The sequence below is a fragment of the Podarcis gaigeae genome (assembly GCF_964106915.1).
Source record: "Podarcis gaigeae genome assembly, chromosome: 3".
NCBI classification, from domain to species: Eukaryota; Metazoa; Chordata; class Lepidosauria; order Squamata; family Lacertidae; genus Podarcis; species Podarcis gaigeae.
The window spans coordinates 91770226-91789894 of record NC_139680.1 but is presented as its reverse complement, the minus strand read 5'-3'; the positions used below and the strand labels follow the sequence as shown (position 1 = coordinate 91789894).

Below are 19669 nucleotides of genomic sequence, written 5' to 3'. Positions count from 1 at the left end.
CAGGTTTAATGTACCAACGGCTTTGGTCCTCTCCCTCCATTATTGAGGCTGTCCGTACATTTTATCACAATTAGGGCTTCATTCTTATACTTTTATTTTTCAGTACTGACGTTAAAATGTTAACAACATCTTTTTTAAAAAAAAACCATAATGGAACATTGCCCTCTATGCACACATTTCTGACATTGGATTTGATAGGCTTTTCTGTACTTCATTGCAAATAGTAAAATGGGTTTCTTATCTTGAACAGTTTGTCATCTTTAACGCTGCGGTATGAAAAAAAGCAACCTGAGATTCTCTGGAGGGTTTATGCATTATTCAATCTGAACAGAATTCGAACCAGTCATTGAGAGTGAAAATTAAATTTTAATTTGTTGCCCTAGCAAAAGGATATGTATATATACACATATCTATGTATATATTTAATATAGCCCTAGAAGAGGAATGTTTGCTTAAATATTTGACGGTTACTGGGTCAAAGACCTCTGCTGATGTTTCCCCTGCCATTCATTTTTCTAGAAAGAACTCACAGAAGATGAAATTGAACCCAGTTTTAAGAAACTATTTAGGCAATTAGCTGGAGAGGTGAGTAGCTTAGTTTTCCATCAGGTTGGGGCTCTTTTACAAAATGCACCATCTCCAAGAGCCAGAATTTGAAAATGCAGAACTAGATCTGGGAAAACATGCTGATTCACAGTGATAGTAGAGGTGATCATTTAAAGTAAGCCATTGTGGTTGTTCCTTCATTGCCCACAGGATGCTGAGATCTCCGCTTTTGAATTGTGCAACATTCTGAAAAAAGTCATGGCAAAACGTAAGTTCTTCTCTCGCAGTCCTGTGAACATCCACAGTTCCCCACAAAATCAAAAGTGAATGCTGAAAACAGAAAGAGTACATTGTTTGTGTGTAATAAGTGTGTTGTTTTTCTTTGCAGGCCAAGATATTAAATCAGATGGCTTCAGCATTGAAACATGCAAAATAATGGTTGATCTATTAGATGTATCCTTCTTCTTCCAAATCTACAGGCTTTCTGCTTACAGGGCCAACATAATAGGGAAGGGAGTGGTTTTTGGTTTTTTAAGACCTAACTGTGACATACTTTGTCAACATTCCCTTTGATTTGATGAAACACCTTGTAGTTATGAGATACATGTTCCCACCCACCTAAGGGAGAAAATCGGAAATGCTTTATTGGGGGGGGGGGGGAGAATCTGATTCATTCACAACTGCAGCATTTAGCAGATATCTAATATCTGAAGGGGCTTTATATGAATCAGTGCTGGGACACGAGTTTTGTATGCAAGCAATACACTTGTACCAGAGTTAACATCATACCTTCAGCTGATACCTTGAAGATGCACTGCTGGTCAGAAGAGACAATATTGACCTAGGTGTAGCGTTGATATGAAGTAGCCCGTATACATAGTGTCATAATCAGTTATTAATTTATATACTGCTACATGCCAAAATAGGTTCTTTCTTTCTATATGTATGCATATATAACACAAGATATACAAACTGTTAAAATATAAATAGCCTTATACACAATAAGACAGTGCCATTAAAACAATAAAGTGATAAAAGCAGGAGACTCTGGTTGAGAAATAATGACAGAGATGTCCCTCTGTAAATGTGCACACCTTCAAAGGCAGGATGCCAATACAAAAGAGCCTCTTACATTTCAACAGGGAATGTGTTCCATGTCACTGGTGCTGCTAGTGAAAAAGCCCACCGCCATATCACCATAAGTCAATAATCACCGTACTGTGGCAAGAGTTCCATTTGTTGAGGTCAATGTCCTCGCTGGGTAACCTGGGCCCAGAGTAGCTTAGGGCTTCATATGAAAGCTAGAATGCCTTAAAACTGGCTCAGTAACTAATAAGCAGCCAGTACAGGTCCCTCAGTACTGGTGTGATATGTACCAACTAAGGGGCACTACTGTGCCCATGGCATTCTGCTCCAGCTGCAGCCTCTGAACCAGCTATAAGGGAAGCCCCACACAGAGCACATTGCAGTATTTTATAAGCATGAAGTTACCCACATGTGAGTCACAGTGGCAAAGCTATCCTTGTCCAGGAAACTGCACCGTTGACTCACCAGCTGAAGCCGATCATAAACACTCTCTGCCATGGAGGCAACCTGGGTATTCACAACATGCCTGATAATCTGGTAGGTGTCAGGAAATTTGGAGTTCTAATCAACTTTTGATGCTGGTTGCTTTTTAAACATGTAAAATACACCAGGGAGTTTACCAGTACATAGGAAAAGGAATCTAGAATGGGACTGGCATTGTTATCTACTCTGATTTTCAAAAATAACCACTGTTTTTAAAAAGGGGGGGGAGCAATTAGGTCTGCTTTGTGAAATCAAAATATCCCTAACTAAAAACAGACTGATGGTAGCGGTAAGCTGGGACTGAAGGAATTTAATGTACTTTGGACAAAGATTCAGAAATACCAGGTAAGAAGACATCTTTAAATGAAGACGTGTGGGAGACTTCTGTTACCTAAAACACACTTTGGCATCTAAGAAGGGTCTGGTGACTTCTGTTTCAGTGTATCTGAAGAAGTGTGCATGCACACGAAAGCTCATACCTAGAACTAACTTAGTTGGTCTTTAAGGTGCTACTGGAAGGAATTTTTTGTTTTGACTTTGGCATCTAAGACTGTGGAAGTGTGTTAACCTTCCTGGGACCTGTTAGCGCAGATATGTATGAACAGTGGCCTTGTAGTGGTTACTGCGATCAGGGCGTATGAATGCACCATTAGCAGTAGCAGTGCTCAGTTATGACACTATTATTAGGTCACGTTTATGGAGCGCAAGAGTAACTTTAAGAAAGACAGGCATAGCTCTTTAAATTCATCCCAGAAAAACGCCCGCAAAAAATGGGAATAGATTAAAGCAATGGAAGGAGAATTTTATGGCATCATTGCGAAGCACAGATATTGTTTTGTAGAAAGATTGCTCTGCTTTGAAGTGCTGTCAGGCCCTCTAACTCTGGGTTTTGTGTTCTGCAGAAAATTTATAGGGACATGGATGTTGATCGCTCTGGAACCATGAACTCCTATGAGATGCGGAAAGCCTTAGAAGCAGCAGGTAGCTCTTATACAGTTACAGTAAAGTTCATAAGTTTATTGTTCTATCCAAAGGCCATAACAAACGTACATTAAGCAACAGTATGACTAAGATAATACAAAACATGTAACCGTAATAGAAAAATCTGCAAAGACGTTGCCAAGTTCCTGAGAATTGAAACGGTTTCCCTTGCGCATCTCTGACAGCTCGATTTTGCCCTTTTAAAATCCAGTTTGCCGACATCCTTATGTAAGAGAGAGAAGTTAGCAGAGATTCCAACAAACTCAAATCCAGCTTGAGTTCAGATTAAAGCTCCGAATCACCAATTTCTAGCAATTTTATTCAATTTCTTTTTTCTTGCAACCTGTGCATAGAGGGACACACGGTGTGCTAAAAAGCTATTATTGTCACATGAAAGAAACCAAACCATTTCTGCTGGGGTGTGCCTGCTTGCTTGTTTGTATGTATAAGAGGCAGGCTAACAAATCATGAGTCATGTTTTCCTTCTTGTACAGTCATCTTAAACAAAGGCAGCTTGGGCTTTATACAGCGATAGGCTTATTAACAGAAAATTGGCCTTATTCAGGGAGCAGGCACACATTTCTGCTCATCATCCTGGAGACAGCATAGCCAATTTAAAAACCAACAACAACCAGCTAAGATATGTAGCTTCCAGTGCACAAACCTTATGCTTATTTGATCAGGGTTTTCTAAAATACAAAATGGTTGGCAACCCCTACCATGTGTTTGGTCACACTACCCGAGAATGCACCTGTGCCAATGAGATTCTGCTTCCTTGTGCTGTAGGTTTTAAGCTGGATTGCCAATTGCACCAAGTCATTGTGGCTCGTTTTGCTGATGAGCAGCTGATAATCGATTTCGACAATTTCGTTCGATGCCTGATTCGACTGGAAACTTTGTTCAGTGAGTATCTCACAGCCGCAGCATCCATTTATATTAAGATCTCCATCCTAAAACCATGTTATGGATTTTTTTATAAAAAAAACTTGCTGTATTTCCAGAGGTTCAGCGGGGGGGGGGGGGTTGTCCTGTGTTTCTACACAGCAAGTTCCTGTGGTTTCTTCTTCCTTCGCTGTAGTCTATTCACTTTGAGCCTGTGGACAGTTCTATCTTTAAATATCTGTATAGTGCTGTACGTGTTTAATAATAATCTATGCCTGATAGCATAATGCTTCTTATGGGTGCAGTAAGGTTTTTGTACGTTACCTATAGTAGCATGCATCAGGTTGGCTGCAATTTCATTCAGTGCAGAGTCCATGTCAGGCAGCTTAGACATTTTTTTCACAGTCCTAGTGCAAGATTGAGCTCTTCCCATATCAACTTATACATGCAGGTTGAAGATGTAGTTCAAATACCATTGGCAAAGCAGCGGCTGCCAAAACAAAACAAAAGACCTCACCTGTGCTGGCAGCTCTATGATGCTGTTGTAATGTCTGCCATTACAACACTCCCCTGCAGGAAAAGCTAAATTAGTCACCTTCTGAATGTATTTTTGGCAGCACACAAGGCACTTGTTTTATTTTCTTCCGTTATGAGTCACTTCCTATGAAACGTCTCAAAGTGATTTAACAAAAACATTAGCAATGAAAAAATAAATAGAATAAATGCTTGCCCAACACGGCTTCAATAATGACAGATGATATGGGCCCACATGGGAGGAGCTTCTTCCAGCCACATGGCTGGCTTTTGGGAGGGGGGTTGTTGTCGTGGAAAGAAGTAGGTCGTCTTCCACATGGCCAAATTATGTTCCCAGTTGTTTGCTGTAGTGCAGAGGCACAAGCAGGAGGAGAGGTACCATCATTACCCTTCTCACTGCAGGGAAGCCAGATGAATGGGCTGCTCAGACAATTTAATTGCACCTTAAGGTGTGAGAACGAGTTCAAGATGAAATAATCCATATGCCAATGGTAGGAACGAGAAAAGCAAAAAAAAAATATCAATCCTTCACTAAAAACCATATGGCTCTTCATTTAAAAAAAGAAAAATGCAAAGCTACAGTAGTCAGCCTTCAAGTATATATTGTGATCCTCTGACAATGAATGCTTTTTAGTATGAAATAATTTAAGTCTTTTTTATGATGAGGATGATGAACTTGCAGCTCTCACCCTTATTTCTCATGCTGAAAACTTTCACTGCTGCTTTGTCTTTTCCGGGAAGCCTCCACTTTGTTATTAATACTCTGCTCTTCTTTCTCTCTCCTCTCTATGCAGAGATATTTAAGAAACTGGATACTGAGAAAACAGGAATGATACAGATGAATCTTGTCACTGTAAGTTATTCCTCCTATCAAGATCCAAAAGCACAATTCTAGCAGAGGCTAGAGTCACTTCAGAGGAAGAACTGCAAAGCTTTTGTTTGCAATTTGCAATCTAGATATGTACAGTATTTGGCATACAGGCTAGACACTAGATACTTTTTATTTCTTTTTTACCAAATTTCCAGGAACATCCAGCAGAGAGGAACACATTTTCACCCAGAGCTAATGATCACTTGGAAAGAAAATGATGTTTGTGTTCTCAAAAGCACAGGGCAGTAGATTTTGCACAAGGTTTAAGATTTCCCTGCAACTATTGAACTGCTGGTTCAATATAATCAGGGACATGAACAGGCACCAATGAGCCTTGGGCCAGGGTACACACTCCTTCAACCTCGTTTTGCATACAGGACACCCTTGCAGGTTTGAAGTGATTTATGAAGCACTAACACACCATCACCCTTGGTCAGATGTATGTAGAATAAGTACACTGGTGGAATTTGTGTACTGCTGCTTTATATGTACTTCCTCCTGAAACATAATGTGGCAGATGAAAAATGGTGCCCCTGCATCTCTGAAGACAAAAGCATGTGAACTGGCTTTTACAAGCGCTTCCTGATTGTACTTCTGCAGATGCACCAAGGGAAAAACAATTCGGGACTTCAGCCGACTCACACAGGCAGAAACAGCAGTATATAGCTTACATGCAAACGTTCTCCATCTTGTGTTTTCCCTTGGATCATATGGAAGCAGCATGTGAACATACATGGACCAGATACATAAAATTACTGAGTCCATTGCAGAGCTGCCTCAGCCAAATTTAATGCTTTCTCTGTGTCTGAACAAGCAACCTAATGGTAGAAGTCACTCATATGCTGGCAGATTTGCAGCTCATTTATTAATCATTTTAGGGGTGCAGTAGTACATTTCCTACTCCTGATATATTTTTCATTATCCACTATATCTGGGAGCAGGCTAACAATTCCAAAACTGTGTGTGAACTGAGCAACATGTAGCCTTTTGGCAGGATAACACCACAGCCAGTGTCATCTGATATATTGTAAAGTCCTCATTACATAGGAATAAAACACCAAGAGGGGTTAGTGTTCATTCTTTTCTTTCATTCTTTCATTCTCAGAAGCGAAGCTGCCAACAACTTTTTCTATAGAGTGAATTTCACTTCCTCTTTTAGCCTCAAGTGCTTTTTGCGGATAGATAACTTCCTTTTACGAAACACATACTAAATTTGGTCTAGCTTCACGGAATATATTCCAAGAGGGCGGAGGGACACTTGTTTGTAACATGTTTTTCTTTCTGTCCCATAGTGGGTGTGTTTTACTATCATATGAAGAAGCCATGAGCCTCAGCTGAAGATTCTCCTAGGAACGTGAACATCAATCCAAGACCAAAATGGAGCGTTAGCAGAAAAAAGCTACTGCATATCTTATATTTATGAATGAAGCTGCTAAGCAAGAGAATACTGAAAAAGCAAAATGAGCACACCGTGGAAGTTACTTATACAAGCTTTTAACTTTTTATGTAATTCTATTTTATTTGCTTGAGCTAATTTGCTTATGTTTGCTAATTTCAAGAAGTTAGTTTTAAATGAAAGCTGATGAGTAGCAGTCTTCTTTTAAATGGCAACATGGAGCATTTGTCATTCAGCCTACAATTATTCAGAATTATAAGAACCTAAACATCTGAAGATGCATCCTCAAGATGCTGAGCAATAAACTTACACCATCAACTTCACTTTCCAAGCCCAAGTACAGTATTTAAGAATGCTACTTGAACTAAGCAACTAAAATCAGTTTCGTGCCAAATATTACATGCATTATACCAACTTTAGTTTTCACCAGATGATATTTAAATCCCAAACTTTTTTAAAAAAAGAAAATGTGGAATGATGGTTCTTAAGTGAAGTAACAATATTCTTCGTTTGATCAGCAAGACATCTTCATAGCTTTAATGAAATCAAGAAGTCTGCACTTGATCACCATGAGCAAATTTGCTACCAGTTGGATCCATATCAGCAGCCATTCAGAAAATCATCATTATAAAATGTATGCTTCCCTTATGCATACTACAACTAAATGAACTATTGACTGAAAGATGCTTACATTCCCCTAATACATGGGAATTTTAAAAGGTAATTATAAAGTCCACTAGCAACATTTAAACTGCTGAGAATTGTGTAAATTCCTTAGGATTACATAGCATCAGGGTGTCTACTGCTGTAATGTGTAGACAGTGATAAATCAGCCATTTCAGAAAAGTATGGCGCATGATATTTTCAAGATTTGATAGCGTTCTTACAAATGCTAGAGGGTTCACACATCACATACCAAGGCAAAGGCCATATCCAAGGTATGGATTTACAGAGGGCAGCTGACCTGTTCAATTTGCTGTTAATCCAATATGTTGTTCCGCTAACAAAATTGTTAACACGCCACAATCAGTTTTGAAATGACATGCAAGAACGTGTTTGGTTTTCCAATTTGTAAATCAAATAATTTCTAAAGTAATTTGTGCTCCAGAAGATAAAATCACTTTAAAAATCCTCAATCTGCAGGCATGCCAAGATTTAAGCAGAAGAAGCAGGAAGAAAACTTTCTGGGTAAGATCACATGACTAGGAAGCCTTCCAAAAACCTGGTTTCTTTTACTGGCTAATTAACTGAGCACTTTTGAACACCAAGAAGAAGTAGAAGTTTGCTAAACAAGACTGAGGAGTCAGCACAATACCCTCACAGCCTATATAACACCCTAGTGAAAAGCTATCAAGAGGCCATCAATATTGTAGTTATCGAGTCCTGAAGCTTGGAAGATCATCATTCAAGCAGGCAGGTTATTGCCAATACAAGTAAACAATTTTGATACAAGGGGTTTTCTTTGTAAACATATTTTAAAAAATCTCAATGTTAGCAGTGTAAACTAATCAATTTGGGATAAACCAACATGGCTTAGATACGAGGCGCAGTGCAATTTATAGAAATTGCAGGTCAGAGAGAACATCTTCCAAACCTAATAACCACAGAATGCTGACTGTATAAGGGGTCACGAACTGTAGTCTCTCTTTCATGTGCCCCTGTCAGCACATGGAGGGCAGCTCAATGACAGAAGCCTTGTGAAGCAGAGTGTTAAAAGCTGACACCAGACAAATTGGTATTTCTGAAGCAAAAATTTAATCACAGTTAAGAATAAAAAGATAGTTATAACAAAATTTGTGAGATGTAGAGTACACAGGTTTTCTATATCGAACGCTCAAGTTACAAAACACAGACAAGATTTATTTTAAAAAACACTATAGAAACTACATTACTTGCAGTATAACACATTTCAAATACTTTGGAAATCCTAAAATGCTACTGCCCTTGAAAGTTATTGCTCAAAACTGAATTTAGGTTCCTTATTTATTAAGATGCATTATGTCATTTTCACACCATTAACTCGGCTACTAAAATACATTCCGTAAGCAGAATGTTCATTATTTGTTTCTGTATGAAAAGCTTGGTTAACTTGCACTGGGCCCTTTTTTAGAGAAGGGAACCAGAGGAGCAAGAGAACACCTGTCTAGATGAGCAATGATTGGTTCTTGCTGGTACATTAGCATTAGGGGGGAGCCACCTGCAGAGGCAAAAAGGGCAGCGACTGACCAATAGGGCTTAGTTTACCTAAATGGAGCTAAATCCATTTGCTTGAAAGTCGCATTCCAGATTGGGGAATGTCTCCCGCCACTTGTGAATGCACTCTATCCTTCATCTGTTTTCAAAGCACACTCAGTATTGCTTTCATATCACACTGTAAATAGAAATGTCTCCCGAGATTGGCGCAAACCCACAAAGAATGCATTCTCTTCCGTAAGAAGGATAAACTCGTCCTGCGGCTGGTACTTCATAAAATCGGTTCAAAATGTTTTCACGCCAAGCTTCTTTGCCTTGGCTTAATCCTTGGGTAGAGCTGGGGAGGGAGAAAGAGAATAAAATAAGCAATTCAAGGTACGTAAGACGTGCTTAACAAATCCTGAATACAGGTGACTCTCAACTTATGCTGGGGTTACATTCCAGGGATAGCACATAAAGCCAACATCACATAGAGTCAAAACACATGGAGCTCAATGGTGGGTGGGATTGCCAAAGTCTTTCCTGCTACAAACGCTTCCCAGCCCCTTTTTATTTCTCATTGCCAAGCATATAAAGATGAATGCATACAAGTTAAATGCACGTTAACTCGTGAGTTACCTGTATGAAAAGGAATAGATCAACAGGATCTGTGCCTATTTTACTGTGCAATTTATATTTTGTAAAAAAACATACGTTGCCATAGCAATTCCTACTGATCTACCAATTCACTTTTTTAAAATTGCTGCCAACTCCAGGGAACCTTCACATCCTACAGGCCAGCATCAATTGCTAGCCGCAGCCAAGTGGGTATGAATAGCAGAAGCAATGCTTCATATCAGGGTGGTCCAACACACAACTCAAGGGCTGTATGCGGCCCGTGAGGCCTTTTGGGGCAGCCCTTGGCAACCATGTCTACATATTAGGCCTGCTACCTCTCGACCACCTTCTTTAGTGACAGAAGGAAAAGAAGGGAGCAGCTGGGCTTGGCAGCACTCCTAGCTATTTATATTCCTCCACAGGAGGAAGGAGAGGGAAATCCTCTTTGCTGCAGGGCTGCATACTAAAAAAGTTGCCATACTGACTTTTGAAACTGCTCTGAATGGAACAGGGTGGCAGGTACAAGGCAAGGCAACATGCATTCTCCCACGACCACCTTGGGCTTTGCCCACTTTCTTGTTCTTTGAAGGGAAGTGGGTGTTAGTTTGCCATGTGTCATGCCTTGATCTGACCAGCCTCTTTACATAGCAGGGCTTGCCCTTCCCTTAAAAAAATTCTTTATTAAACCACCTCAAGGCAAGAGGTGCTCTGCTAGTGGGAAACTGCATACCCTTTTCTTGTTTATGCACTCCTCTTCTTCTTGACCCTGTACTCTGCAAAGCACTATGAGTACTGATGATGCAATAAATAGTTATACAGTGGTACCTCGGGTTGCATACGCTTCAGGTTACAGACTCCGCTAACCCAGAAATATTACCTCGGGTTAAGAACTTTGCTTCAGGATGAGAACAGAAGTCATGCTCCGGCGGCACAGCGGCAGCAGGAGGCCCCATTAGCTAAAGTGGTGCTTCAGGTTAAGAACAGTTTCAGGTTAAGAATGGACCTTCAGAACAAATTAAGTACTTAACCCGAGGTACCACTGTACATCAAGTTCTCTTGCACACAGTCCCTTTTATTTCATTTGGACCACCTTGGAGCCAACTGATCCAAGTGGGGTTGAACAGTCCATACTAACAACAATGAACAGTATCCAAATAACATGTCCCATCAGCACACGGATTTACATTTGCGCAGCCAAATTTCCCACATGCATGCCGCCCCAAATCTGCTCCAGACAGTTGGAGAAACCCCTAAAACAGAGGGGAAGGGTACATTGCAGAAGCGCAAATCCTTGTGCTGACAGGATGTGTAAGTTAGATGCTGTCCAAAATTGGCTGCTTACCCCCCTGTTTTGGTCCTTGGTACATGGGACAGACTCCTTGAACACACTCAGAAGTGCACAATTTTGGGTTGCCTTAGGAGCTAAGCACTTCATCTGCAGAGAATCTGGGAGTCTGGAGTATGTTTTTGCCTTGTGACAGGTTTTTGTAAAAGGTGAAAGCTGATGTCTTTGACACAAGCCCAAAGGGAAATTTAAGAAACCACATCTCCTTTGCTTCCCGCATATTCTCCATGCAGAAAAAAAGTTTCTTCCTCAGGAGCTGAGGTCTGCTGAAATCACAGGAGAAACGCCACAGGCAAAACCAATTAGATGCAATTACCTTTTACCCTCCATTTGCAGAGAAGGGCATTTCCAGGCATGTCTATTAAGTTGCTCTGATTGTAGGGCATGCTTACCTGGACTCCGGAAATGCATATCAGCATCAAATGGGAAAGTAGTTATGAGAAATCCCAAGAAGATACAATAAAACTGCTATCCTCCTGTTGGCTAAGTATCTTGAAGTGAATGTCACTCAACATCTCAACATTTCATGAAAATGGCTAGAGCATTTCACTAAGAATGCTCAACAGTAAGTGGAAGCACTAAAGCAAAGCTGACATTCAAATACCAAACTAGTTTAGTATCTTGGAGCTCTACGGCAGGAACCAAAATGTTACACGGTTGGGCTGGGAGTAGCAAATGTATTGTGATCTCAGAGCAAAATCCCACCTTAACGCTGTGATGGACAAGTAGCTTGGCTGGCAAGCCCTCTAAGAGCAGATCATGTGCTAACTGTAAGACCCGAAAACTTAGCGGCAGCGCGCTCATTTAAAAAAACACGATTGGTACAGCCTGGCACTTCCACTTATCTGCAGAGATCTTAAGCGAAGTGTTTTCAGACTTTTAGCCCTGGACAATCATTCTAGAAGCATAAACTGATACAACAGCAAGAGACTCATTTGCAGGCCACTTTCAGCTGTCAACCACTGCTTTAGTAGACAGTGCATTAAAATGGGCATAACCCATTTCTTATTTTAAAGCTTGTTTGGCTTTTTGCAGGGGTTCCTTGTGCCTTACTTTGTTTTGGTCTATTGCTATAGCACAAAAAACAGCAGTGCTGCTATGCAGAGATGTATTAACAGGAGGGCAAACTGGGCAGCTCCCCAGGGCAGCCAATGGGGACAGGCAGCAGCAAGCATTCTGGGGCACTGTGGGGATTAGTAGCCTCCTTTCAGATGGTGCAAGAGGACTTTTGCTTTTTTTGCTGGCACAGAAAAGGGAATAAAACTGTATGGGGAGAAGGAGGTGTGGTGATGATGGTGAACAGAATCCCCATCCGATTGGCTGGTTGGCAGTGTTTTTCTGGCCAGTGAGCATGCAATAGGGCTCCAGTCTGGGCAGGTTGACATGTGAGCTCCAGTCTCCTTGCCATGTTTGGTTTATTTTACTTTGAGTCGCCCCACTGCCACCATTAGGATAGATAGAGTCTAGGGTGGTAGGATCTCCTTCCTTGCCCTGAACCGGGGAGAGAAAAAGGCTGCAACCAGCAGTGCAGGGATGGCTGGTAGACTGGCTTGGATGTGAGCAAGATGCCTGGGCAGCAGCTACTGAAGAGACAGCCACAGAATCAGGAGGCAGCCCTGCAATATACAGCAAACCTTCCCTCACCTGAGCCTCCTCCCTCACCTGTCTTGGCATGGTGAAAAATGGTGGGAGCAGCAGGTCTCTTCTGCCCAGGGGCAACACTGCTATAAATACACCTCTACTTCAATGGCCTTCATCCAGCAGCCATAATTCATTATTACGACGCTTTATGGAGTGTTTGCTTCCCTAAATTATCAATCAGTAATGAGGCAAAAGGCTTAACCAGGGAGGACTATGGGTTGGAAAAACAAGAATGTCAAAATATTTTATAAAAATACTAACATGTTATCTGCACAATATTAGCAATAGTTGTTTGAAGGGGGGAGACTGTTCTTAAGAGTTCTAAAGATACGTTTGGTGAAAGTCATTTTAAGCACAGATAAGCACCAGCAGAGCAATATTTCTGACAAATACAAGGATGAGAAGAGATTCAATTATAAAGCTGATTTTGAAAGAACAAGGATTCCAATCCTTCAAAGCTGGCTTTTGAAAATGTTCAGGTTTGTGAACACATGAATTATCTGTTTTGAGGATGTAGCTCTGCCAGGAATCAAATATCAATCAGCTGAAACCAAGACAAGTTAAGACCCTACCAGCACTGACGGATTATCTGCCAGACCAGAGATACTAGACATGTATAAAAAGATTAACAAAGAGAGGACTTAGAAATAAAGTGATGCCAAAGTCCATCTGCTACTGTCTTACTGTATTGTGGAGGCACAGAATGATATAAATGGAAAATATAGTCCAAAGAGATTTGCCACATTGCTGCAAGGACAGCAAATTGAAGAAAAGAAAAGGGAAGAAAAGAGCTCAAAACACAGTTCTCCCTGTAAAGAATGGCTTGTAACTTGTTATGAAACTTTTACTTGTCCTCAAAATGATTAGAAAATACAAGGAAGCCACTTTTTAAAAAAAAAAAAAAAAAAAAAACCCGTATAAACACATAAGCAAAACTCTCCTCAATCTGCAAGCATGTCAAGATTTAAGCAGAAGAAGCAGGAAGGAAACTTTCTAGGTAAGATCACATGACTAGGAAGCCTCCCAAAAGCCCTGTTTCTTTTACTGGCTAATTACAGAGCACTTTTGCACCACAAGAAGAAACAGACATTTGCTCAAAAAGATGGAGAAGTATACCCTCAGCCTATAACACCCTAGTGAAAAGATATCAAGAGTCCATCAGTATTGAAGTCCTGAAACTTGGAAGATCATAATTCAAGTGCATTGCTGCCATTATGGGATACATCCTAACCTACTTCACAGGGTTATTATGTGGACACAAACAGAGGCAGACGAGTTATAAAGCCAAATGGTGCAAGTAATGGTTACAAATGCTTTGCAATGGTTCTGATGCTAATTTTTACTTACCCCAAGTAAATTACGTGGCACATATCCTTCTTTGTCGTTCAGCTGTGCCCACCACCACTCTATTTCTTCTTCATCTTCCCGGCGAAGAACCATCATGCAGTCTCCTCCTTTCATGGACAGTTCGTCATCGTTCTGAGCTTCATAATCCCAGAGAGCATACACAACTCCTTTGTTCATTATTCCCATTTTCTCTTGCACTCCTGCAATGCAGAAAGAGTACTAAGCAACTGATTCGTAACAAAACATTTCTTCATTTTAATACTCCAATATGGGAACTGCGTCCAATAGGGACCCGGGTGGCGCTGTGGGTAAAACCTCAGTGCCTAGGACTTGCCGATCGCATGGTTGGCGGTTTGAATCCCCGCAGCGGGGTGAGCTCCCGTCGTTCGGTTCCAGCTCCTGCCCACCTAGCAGTTCGAAAGCACCCTTAAGTGCAAGTAGATAAATAGGTACCGCTTTATAGCGGGAAGGTAAACGGCGTTTCCGTGTGCTGTTCTGGTGCCGGTTCTCCAGCGCAGCTTCATCACGCTGGCCACGTGACCTAGAAGTGTCCGCGGACAGCACTGGCTCCCGGCCTCTAGAGTGAGATGAGCGCACAACCCTAGAGTCTGTCAAAACTGGCCCGTATGGGCAGGGGTACCTTTTTTATGGGAACTGTAGTTTGCTGTGGTCTTTCCATTAACTGTAAACAGAGGTAAGACCATTCTAATCTTTGTGCTAGTTGTAAACCTAATAGAGCTTTTCCAAAAGGCTGTAGGGAGTTTCCAACCAATTAATGGAGCAATACACTAACTAGAAAGAAACACAAAGTGCGGGGGGGGGGGGGTGAAATCTCCTATCTGGAAAGCATGTGAAAAGACTTCCTAAAACAGCAACAATTAGCACACCATCTGTGTTGTTGTTGCTTCTACAAAGTAAAAAATTGTGTCCAAAAACTGTCCAAAGTAAACGTAGTAACCTTAAAAAAATAAAGAAGAGACCAATAATTGTTGTCCATGAAGAAGTTATGAGAAAACAAAAGAGGACCAAATAATGTTTTTTTTGTTTTTAACCAACTAAGGTTATATTTGGTAAACTACATTACTAGAGGCCAGGGACTTGGCATGCTTGATCGATCCAGAAATCGGAACAGAAGCAATCCTTATTCTTTGGCTTCTAAACCCATGGAGGAAAACCACATAAAAGCAATTCCAGATTAGTGGGAATCTGGAGAAAGGACTTTTCTGTTGTGATGTCCACTATTATGGAACGTTCTCCATAAGAAATAAGAAAAAAGCCATGCACCTACTTTGGATTGCTTTCACCAACAGTAGGAAGATCCCTCTGTTTATCTTGACCTTCCCTAAGCCAGTCAACTCCACAGCTGAGTGTAGCTTTGAACCCTGGTCTCTGTGGTTCTAATCCAACAGTCTTAAACAGAACACCGCATTAGTACATACCATAAAGAAACTGGGAGCACTGCGTGTAGCCTTCTTCCATTTCTTCACACTTGTCTGCCGCAGTCTGCAGGTCACTGTAGGTTGTGGCAAAAACAGCAGCACCCGATTCCACCAAGAATTTGCACACTTGGACGTTATTGCAAGATGCTGCACAGTGCAGTGGCGTCCTGGGGATTGCAAGGAGGAAGCAAAAGTGACAGAATGTTCTGACTGCCTTCGACTATTAAAATGTGAAAAAATAGGGAAATTAAAGCTTGGTGGCGGGGGAGGAATTTCTGATTCTTAGGACAGCTCAGTGTTCTATATGTTGACAGGCAGAGGCTCTCCAGGGCTTCAAATCTCTCTCTCTCTCTCTCTCTCTCTCTCTCTCTCTCTCTCTACCTGGAGATGCCAGGGATTGAGCCTCGAACCTTCTACATGCAAAGCAGATGCTCTACCAATGAGCTTCATCACTTCCTCTTACCAACAACTACTTCAAGTGTCCAAAATGGGCACCCACTTTCATGCATTCATTCTATAATATCCAATTTCAACTTGAAGAGACACACTTTTGCCATCTATAATCCCAAACATCCCTTCAGTGTTTCCCCAACATTGGGTCTCCAGCTGTTTTGGGACTACAACTCCCATCAGCCCTGGCTAGCAAGACCAGCAGTCAGGGATGATGGGAATTGCAGTCTGAAAAAACAGCTAGAGACCCAAGGATTGGGGAAACACCGGTTCAGACAGAAGACAAAAGTCTGACCCAGAGCTTCATTCCAGAGCTGTTCAGACCACCAACTATTCTGTTCGACTGGTGCCCACTCCTCCCCTCCAGGAAACGGAACAAAAAACACAAGAAAAGCAGCAATATTAGTGGGATTGTCATATCTGAATGCTAACCTGAACAGCGTAAGAACCGTCAGGTTGGAATGCTCTGTTAAGAAGCCAAAAATTGTCCTTACCATCCATCACTATCTGCAGCATTTACGTTGACACCAAACTGGACCAGGAATTTCACGATCTCTGTATGGCCAGCACACACAGCATTGTGAAGTGCAGTGATGCCCTCATCATTGGGCAAGCTGGGATCTTCAACCTGTAGAGAGAGAAAAAGAGACACTGGGTGCTAAGTTTAAGATTTCCATTAATCCCAGTGCCTTTTCATACTTCCCAGTTTGTTGGTGTAACTCTACTACCATCTGAAAGTGTTCAAACGTGGAGCTCTCCTATACCGTTTCTTGAATGGCTGTAACCAAGAATTCATGCAGCTTTAGCCCTCAATATGGGGAGACATGGAATTCATACCTCGTAGATGATCCGCTGAACAAGGTCAAATTCTCCTTCAAGGGAGGAATCCAGAAGCAAAGCAAGGGGGTTGAATTTCACCCGCATTCCATGGGCAATCCTGTCTGAGCCAACTTTGCGCAAATTGGTCCTCTTGCCCTGGAGAGGAAAAGACGGCAAAATAGTTTGTAGGGGCTTTTTGCAATGGGGGAAAAAATGCAAAATGATTAACAACTGATACAATTAGCACAATTCCATCTCCTTGGGAATCTAAAAGCTTTGATTTACAATAAACAATAATAGTATTGTGCTGAAAATCTCAATTTGATAAAAGGAAACGCCTCAATTGGATAAAAAGAAGTTTGCATACTCCACCCTCAGAAATATTTCCCAAATGTAATCATTGTTATCCGTAAACCACGTCCAAACAGGGCTCCTAGAGTCCTAGACACAAGCGGTTTCGAGAAAGGGAGGAGCACAGCAATGTGAGCAATAGGGAGTCGCTGCCATAATCATCGAATTGTAGACCTGGAAGGGACCATGAGGGTCCAACCCCCTGCAAATGAAGGAATCTTTTGCCCAACGTGGGGCATGAACCCACAACCATGAGATGAGGAGTCTCATGCTCTACTAACCGATATATGCCAGATTATGGCTGGAATGAGGAAAGCAGAGGCAAGGTACAAAGGGTGCCGAGAAGAAGCAGAGGGATAAAGAGGTAAATACACACAATCAAACAAAGCCAAATAAAAAGTTACCATGTATGTTTTTCTTTGCCAAAGGGAGTTTGCCATATTCATCAAAATGTCTTTTAGTTTGAAGGGGTGGGGCCAAGAAGAATGACTGTGGTTTGAGGTGGAAAGGGAAGAGTCAAGGGATCCATTTAGACGATGGGTAGGCAACCTAAGGCCCGGGGGCTGGATCCGGCCCAATCACCTTCTAAATCCGGCCCACAGATGGTCCAGGAATCAGCGTGTTTTTACATGAGTAGAATGTGTCCTTTTATTTAAAATGCGTCTCTGGGTTATTTGTGGGGCATAGGAATTCATTCATATTTTTTTTCAAAATATAGTCCAGCCTCCCACAAGGTCTGAGGGACAGTGGACCGGCCCCCTGCTGAAAAAGTTTGCTGACCCCTGATTTAGACCCTGTGCCCATTGGGACCTGGCTGCTTGAAATACAGCTCAGATCCTGCCACGCTATCACAGAACCAAAAAGTTGGAAGGGACTCAGGATTTCTGTGTTTAGTACTTATTTCGTAACCAGATATCCCCAGCTGGTTGAGAAGCAGCAATAAACACTATTCAGAGGCATATGTAAATTTTATTAAATGTCAAGATAAAAAAGAACCATGTTTATTTTTGTTCAATTCACACCACAGGAGAGAGTGGGGTGACTCTTCTCTTATTTGCAGAATCTACTTTCTTGCAAAAACTGGTGTGTGTGTGTGTGTGTGTAAGTACACAATTAATACCAGTCAATACCAACGTTGCTAGACTGGGGTTACTTATTAACATAATGCTGGCACAGCTCAAATAGCAGTTCCAAGGGGCAGTTATATCCAGTCCCAAAACATGCTAGATGATTTAAAGCAGCAGGGCAAAAACTGTGGGAGGAATGAATGTTGAAGCTGGCCCAAAAGTGTGGGAGATGCCAAGTGGGGTAAAAAAGAAGAAACGGAGACTTGGTGTATGAGCACGACGCACACAGACAGGATATGTGACAAAGGCCCATTGTGTGAAAAGGGTGGGGCAACAGCTGCCAATGAGCACTGCATGTGCCACCTGAATACATTACAAATCTGACATCAGCACATAGTGAAAAGGGAGGAGGACGTGACTCACAATGTCGTCTTCTCTTCAACTACTCTAGAATCAACAGAATGCCAAACTTTGAAACATCCTAATGGATAGAATTCCAACAACCCATGAATCCTTTCACAAGATACTAGTTGCACAGGCAACCAACTCAAAACTGGCACAAAGCAAAACACGTTCTGGGAGTGCATTATTAATGTCCAGTATGTCCAGGCCCTGGTAACAAACTAGCCTAGACTATGAAAACTGTGTAGCATGGTGGAATTTGGAGATCTTTCCCCTCTATTCCAAACTAATAAAACGTAAAGGGACCCCTGACCATTAGGTCCAGTCGTGACCGACTCTGGGGTTGCGGCACTCATCTCGCTTTAATGGCCGAGGGAGCCGGCATACAGCTTCCGGGTCATGTGGCCAGCATGACTAAGCCGCTTCTGGCGAACCAGAGCAGCGCACAGAAATGCTGTTTACCTTCCCTATTTATCTACTTGCACTTTGACGTGCTTTCAAACTGCTAGGTGGGAAGGAGCAGGGACCAAGCAACGGGAGCTCACCCCGCTGCGGGGATTTGAACCTCCGACCTTCTGATCAGCAAGTCCTAGGCAAAGTGGCTTAACCCACAGCACCAGCCGCGTCCCATTCCAAACTAATGGTCTATGACAAATTTTTGTGCTTCAACCTTCTTGTAACACACGAAGGGACGCCATTAACAAGACTATACCAGAACGAATCTCAAACAGAACATAGTCAAATATTCAGCCAAAGAGACAAAGGTGGCAAAAATAATTGTGGGATGCAGGAGCAAATAAGGTTCTGAGGGAGCAAACGGTCTTGCCATCTGCAAGCTGGCAAGAAAAGGGGCAGGAATGAAGAAGCTCATTTGCATGCTTTCGGGTTCTCACCTTTACTATTCCCTAGTAGCTTGCATTTCCAACAAGATAACCCAGAAACATCACTGAGGATATCCAATATTATTAACCCAGCACCTGCTTCAAGAGGAGATGCTACATAAAGCAGCGTCTACCGTGGGTGTATCGAAGAATCACAATTAAAACTTGTTCTGCAATAAGAAGAGCAATTCGCTGGACACAGCGAAGCACATCTTTCCCTTACCTGAGTTGGAACAGGGCTTCCACCAAATGAAATTAAAAGATAATGCATCACGGCAATGTGTGGTGGGCAATCATCAGACCTGCGTCACCTGGTCTACAGAGAAGCATCACAATATACCACCTCAGTGTTAAGTGC

The 19669-nt window shown here is 41.9% G+C and overlaps 2 protein-coding genes across 3 annotated transcripts in view; one reads left to right on the top strand and one right to left on the bottom strand.

Annotated features, from left to right (window-relative positions):
- The window catches only part of CAPN2 (calpain 2), a 33199-nt gene extending 25324 nt beyond the window's left edge, over positions 1 to 7875 (top strand). The window contains exons 14-21 of the mRNA XM_083733335.1: positions 520 to 585; positions 757 to 814; positions 935 to 999; positions 2392 to 2460; positions 3018 to 3096; positions 3883 to 3999; positions 5307 to 5365; positions 6676 to 7875. Coding sequence (XP_083589461.1) covers positions 520 to 585; positions 757 to 814; positions 935 to 999; positions 2392 to 2460; positions 3018 to 3096; positions 3883 to 3999; positions 5307 to 5365; positions 6676 to 6699 — 537 coding nt within the window. The 3' untranslated portion in view covers positions 6700 to 7875. The remainder of the gene's footprint in view (positions 1 to 519; positions 586 to 756; positions 815 to 934; positions 1000 to 2391; positions 2461 to 3017; positions 3097 to 3882; positions 4000 to 5306; positions 5366 to 6675) is intronic.
- Positions 7876 to 8515: 640 nt separating this feature from the next.
- Positions 8516 to 19669, bottom strand: part of TP53BP2 (tumor protein p53 binding protein 2) — a 48529-nt gene continuing 37375 nt past the window's right edge. For both annotated transcript variants that reach the window (XM_083733096.1, XM_083733097.1), the window contains exons 14-18: positions 16629 to 16766; positions 16286 to 16419; positions 15342 to 15508; positions 13903 to 14102; positions 8516 to 9309 (exon numbers count right to left, since the gene is read on the bottom strand). In XM_083733096.1, coding sequence (XP_083589222.1) covers positions 9268 to 9309; positions 13903 to 14102; positions 15342 to 15508; positions 16286 to 16419; positions 16629 to 16766 — 681 coding nt within the window. In that variant the 3' untranslated portion in view covers positions 8516 to 9267. The remainder of the gene's footprint in view (positions 9310 to 13902; positions 14103 to 15341; positions 15509 to 16285; positions 16420 to 16628; positions 16767 to 19669) is intronic.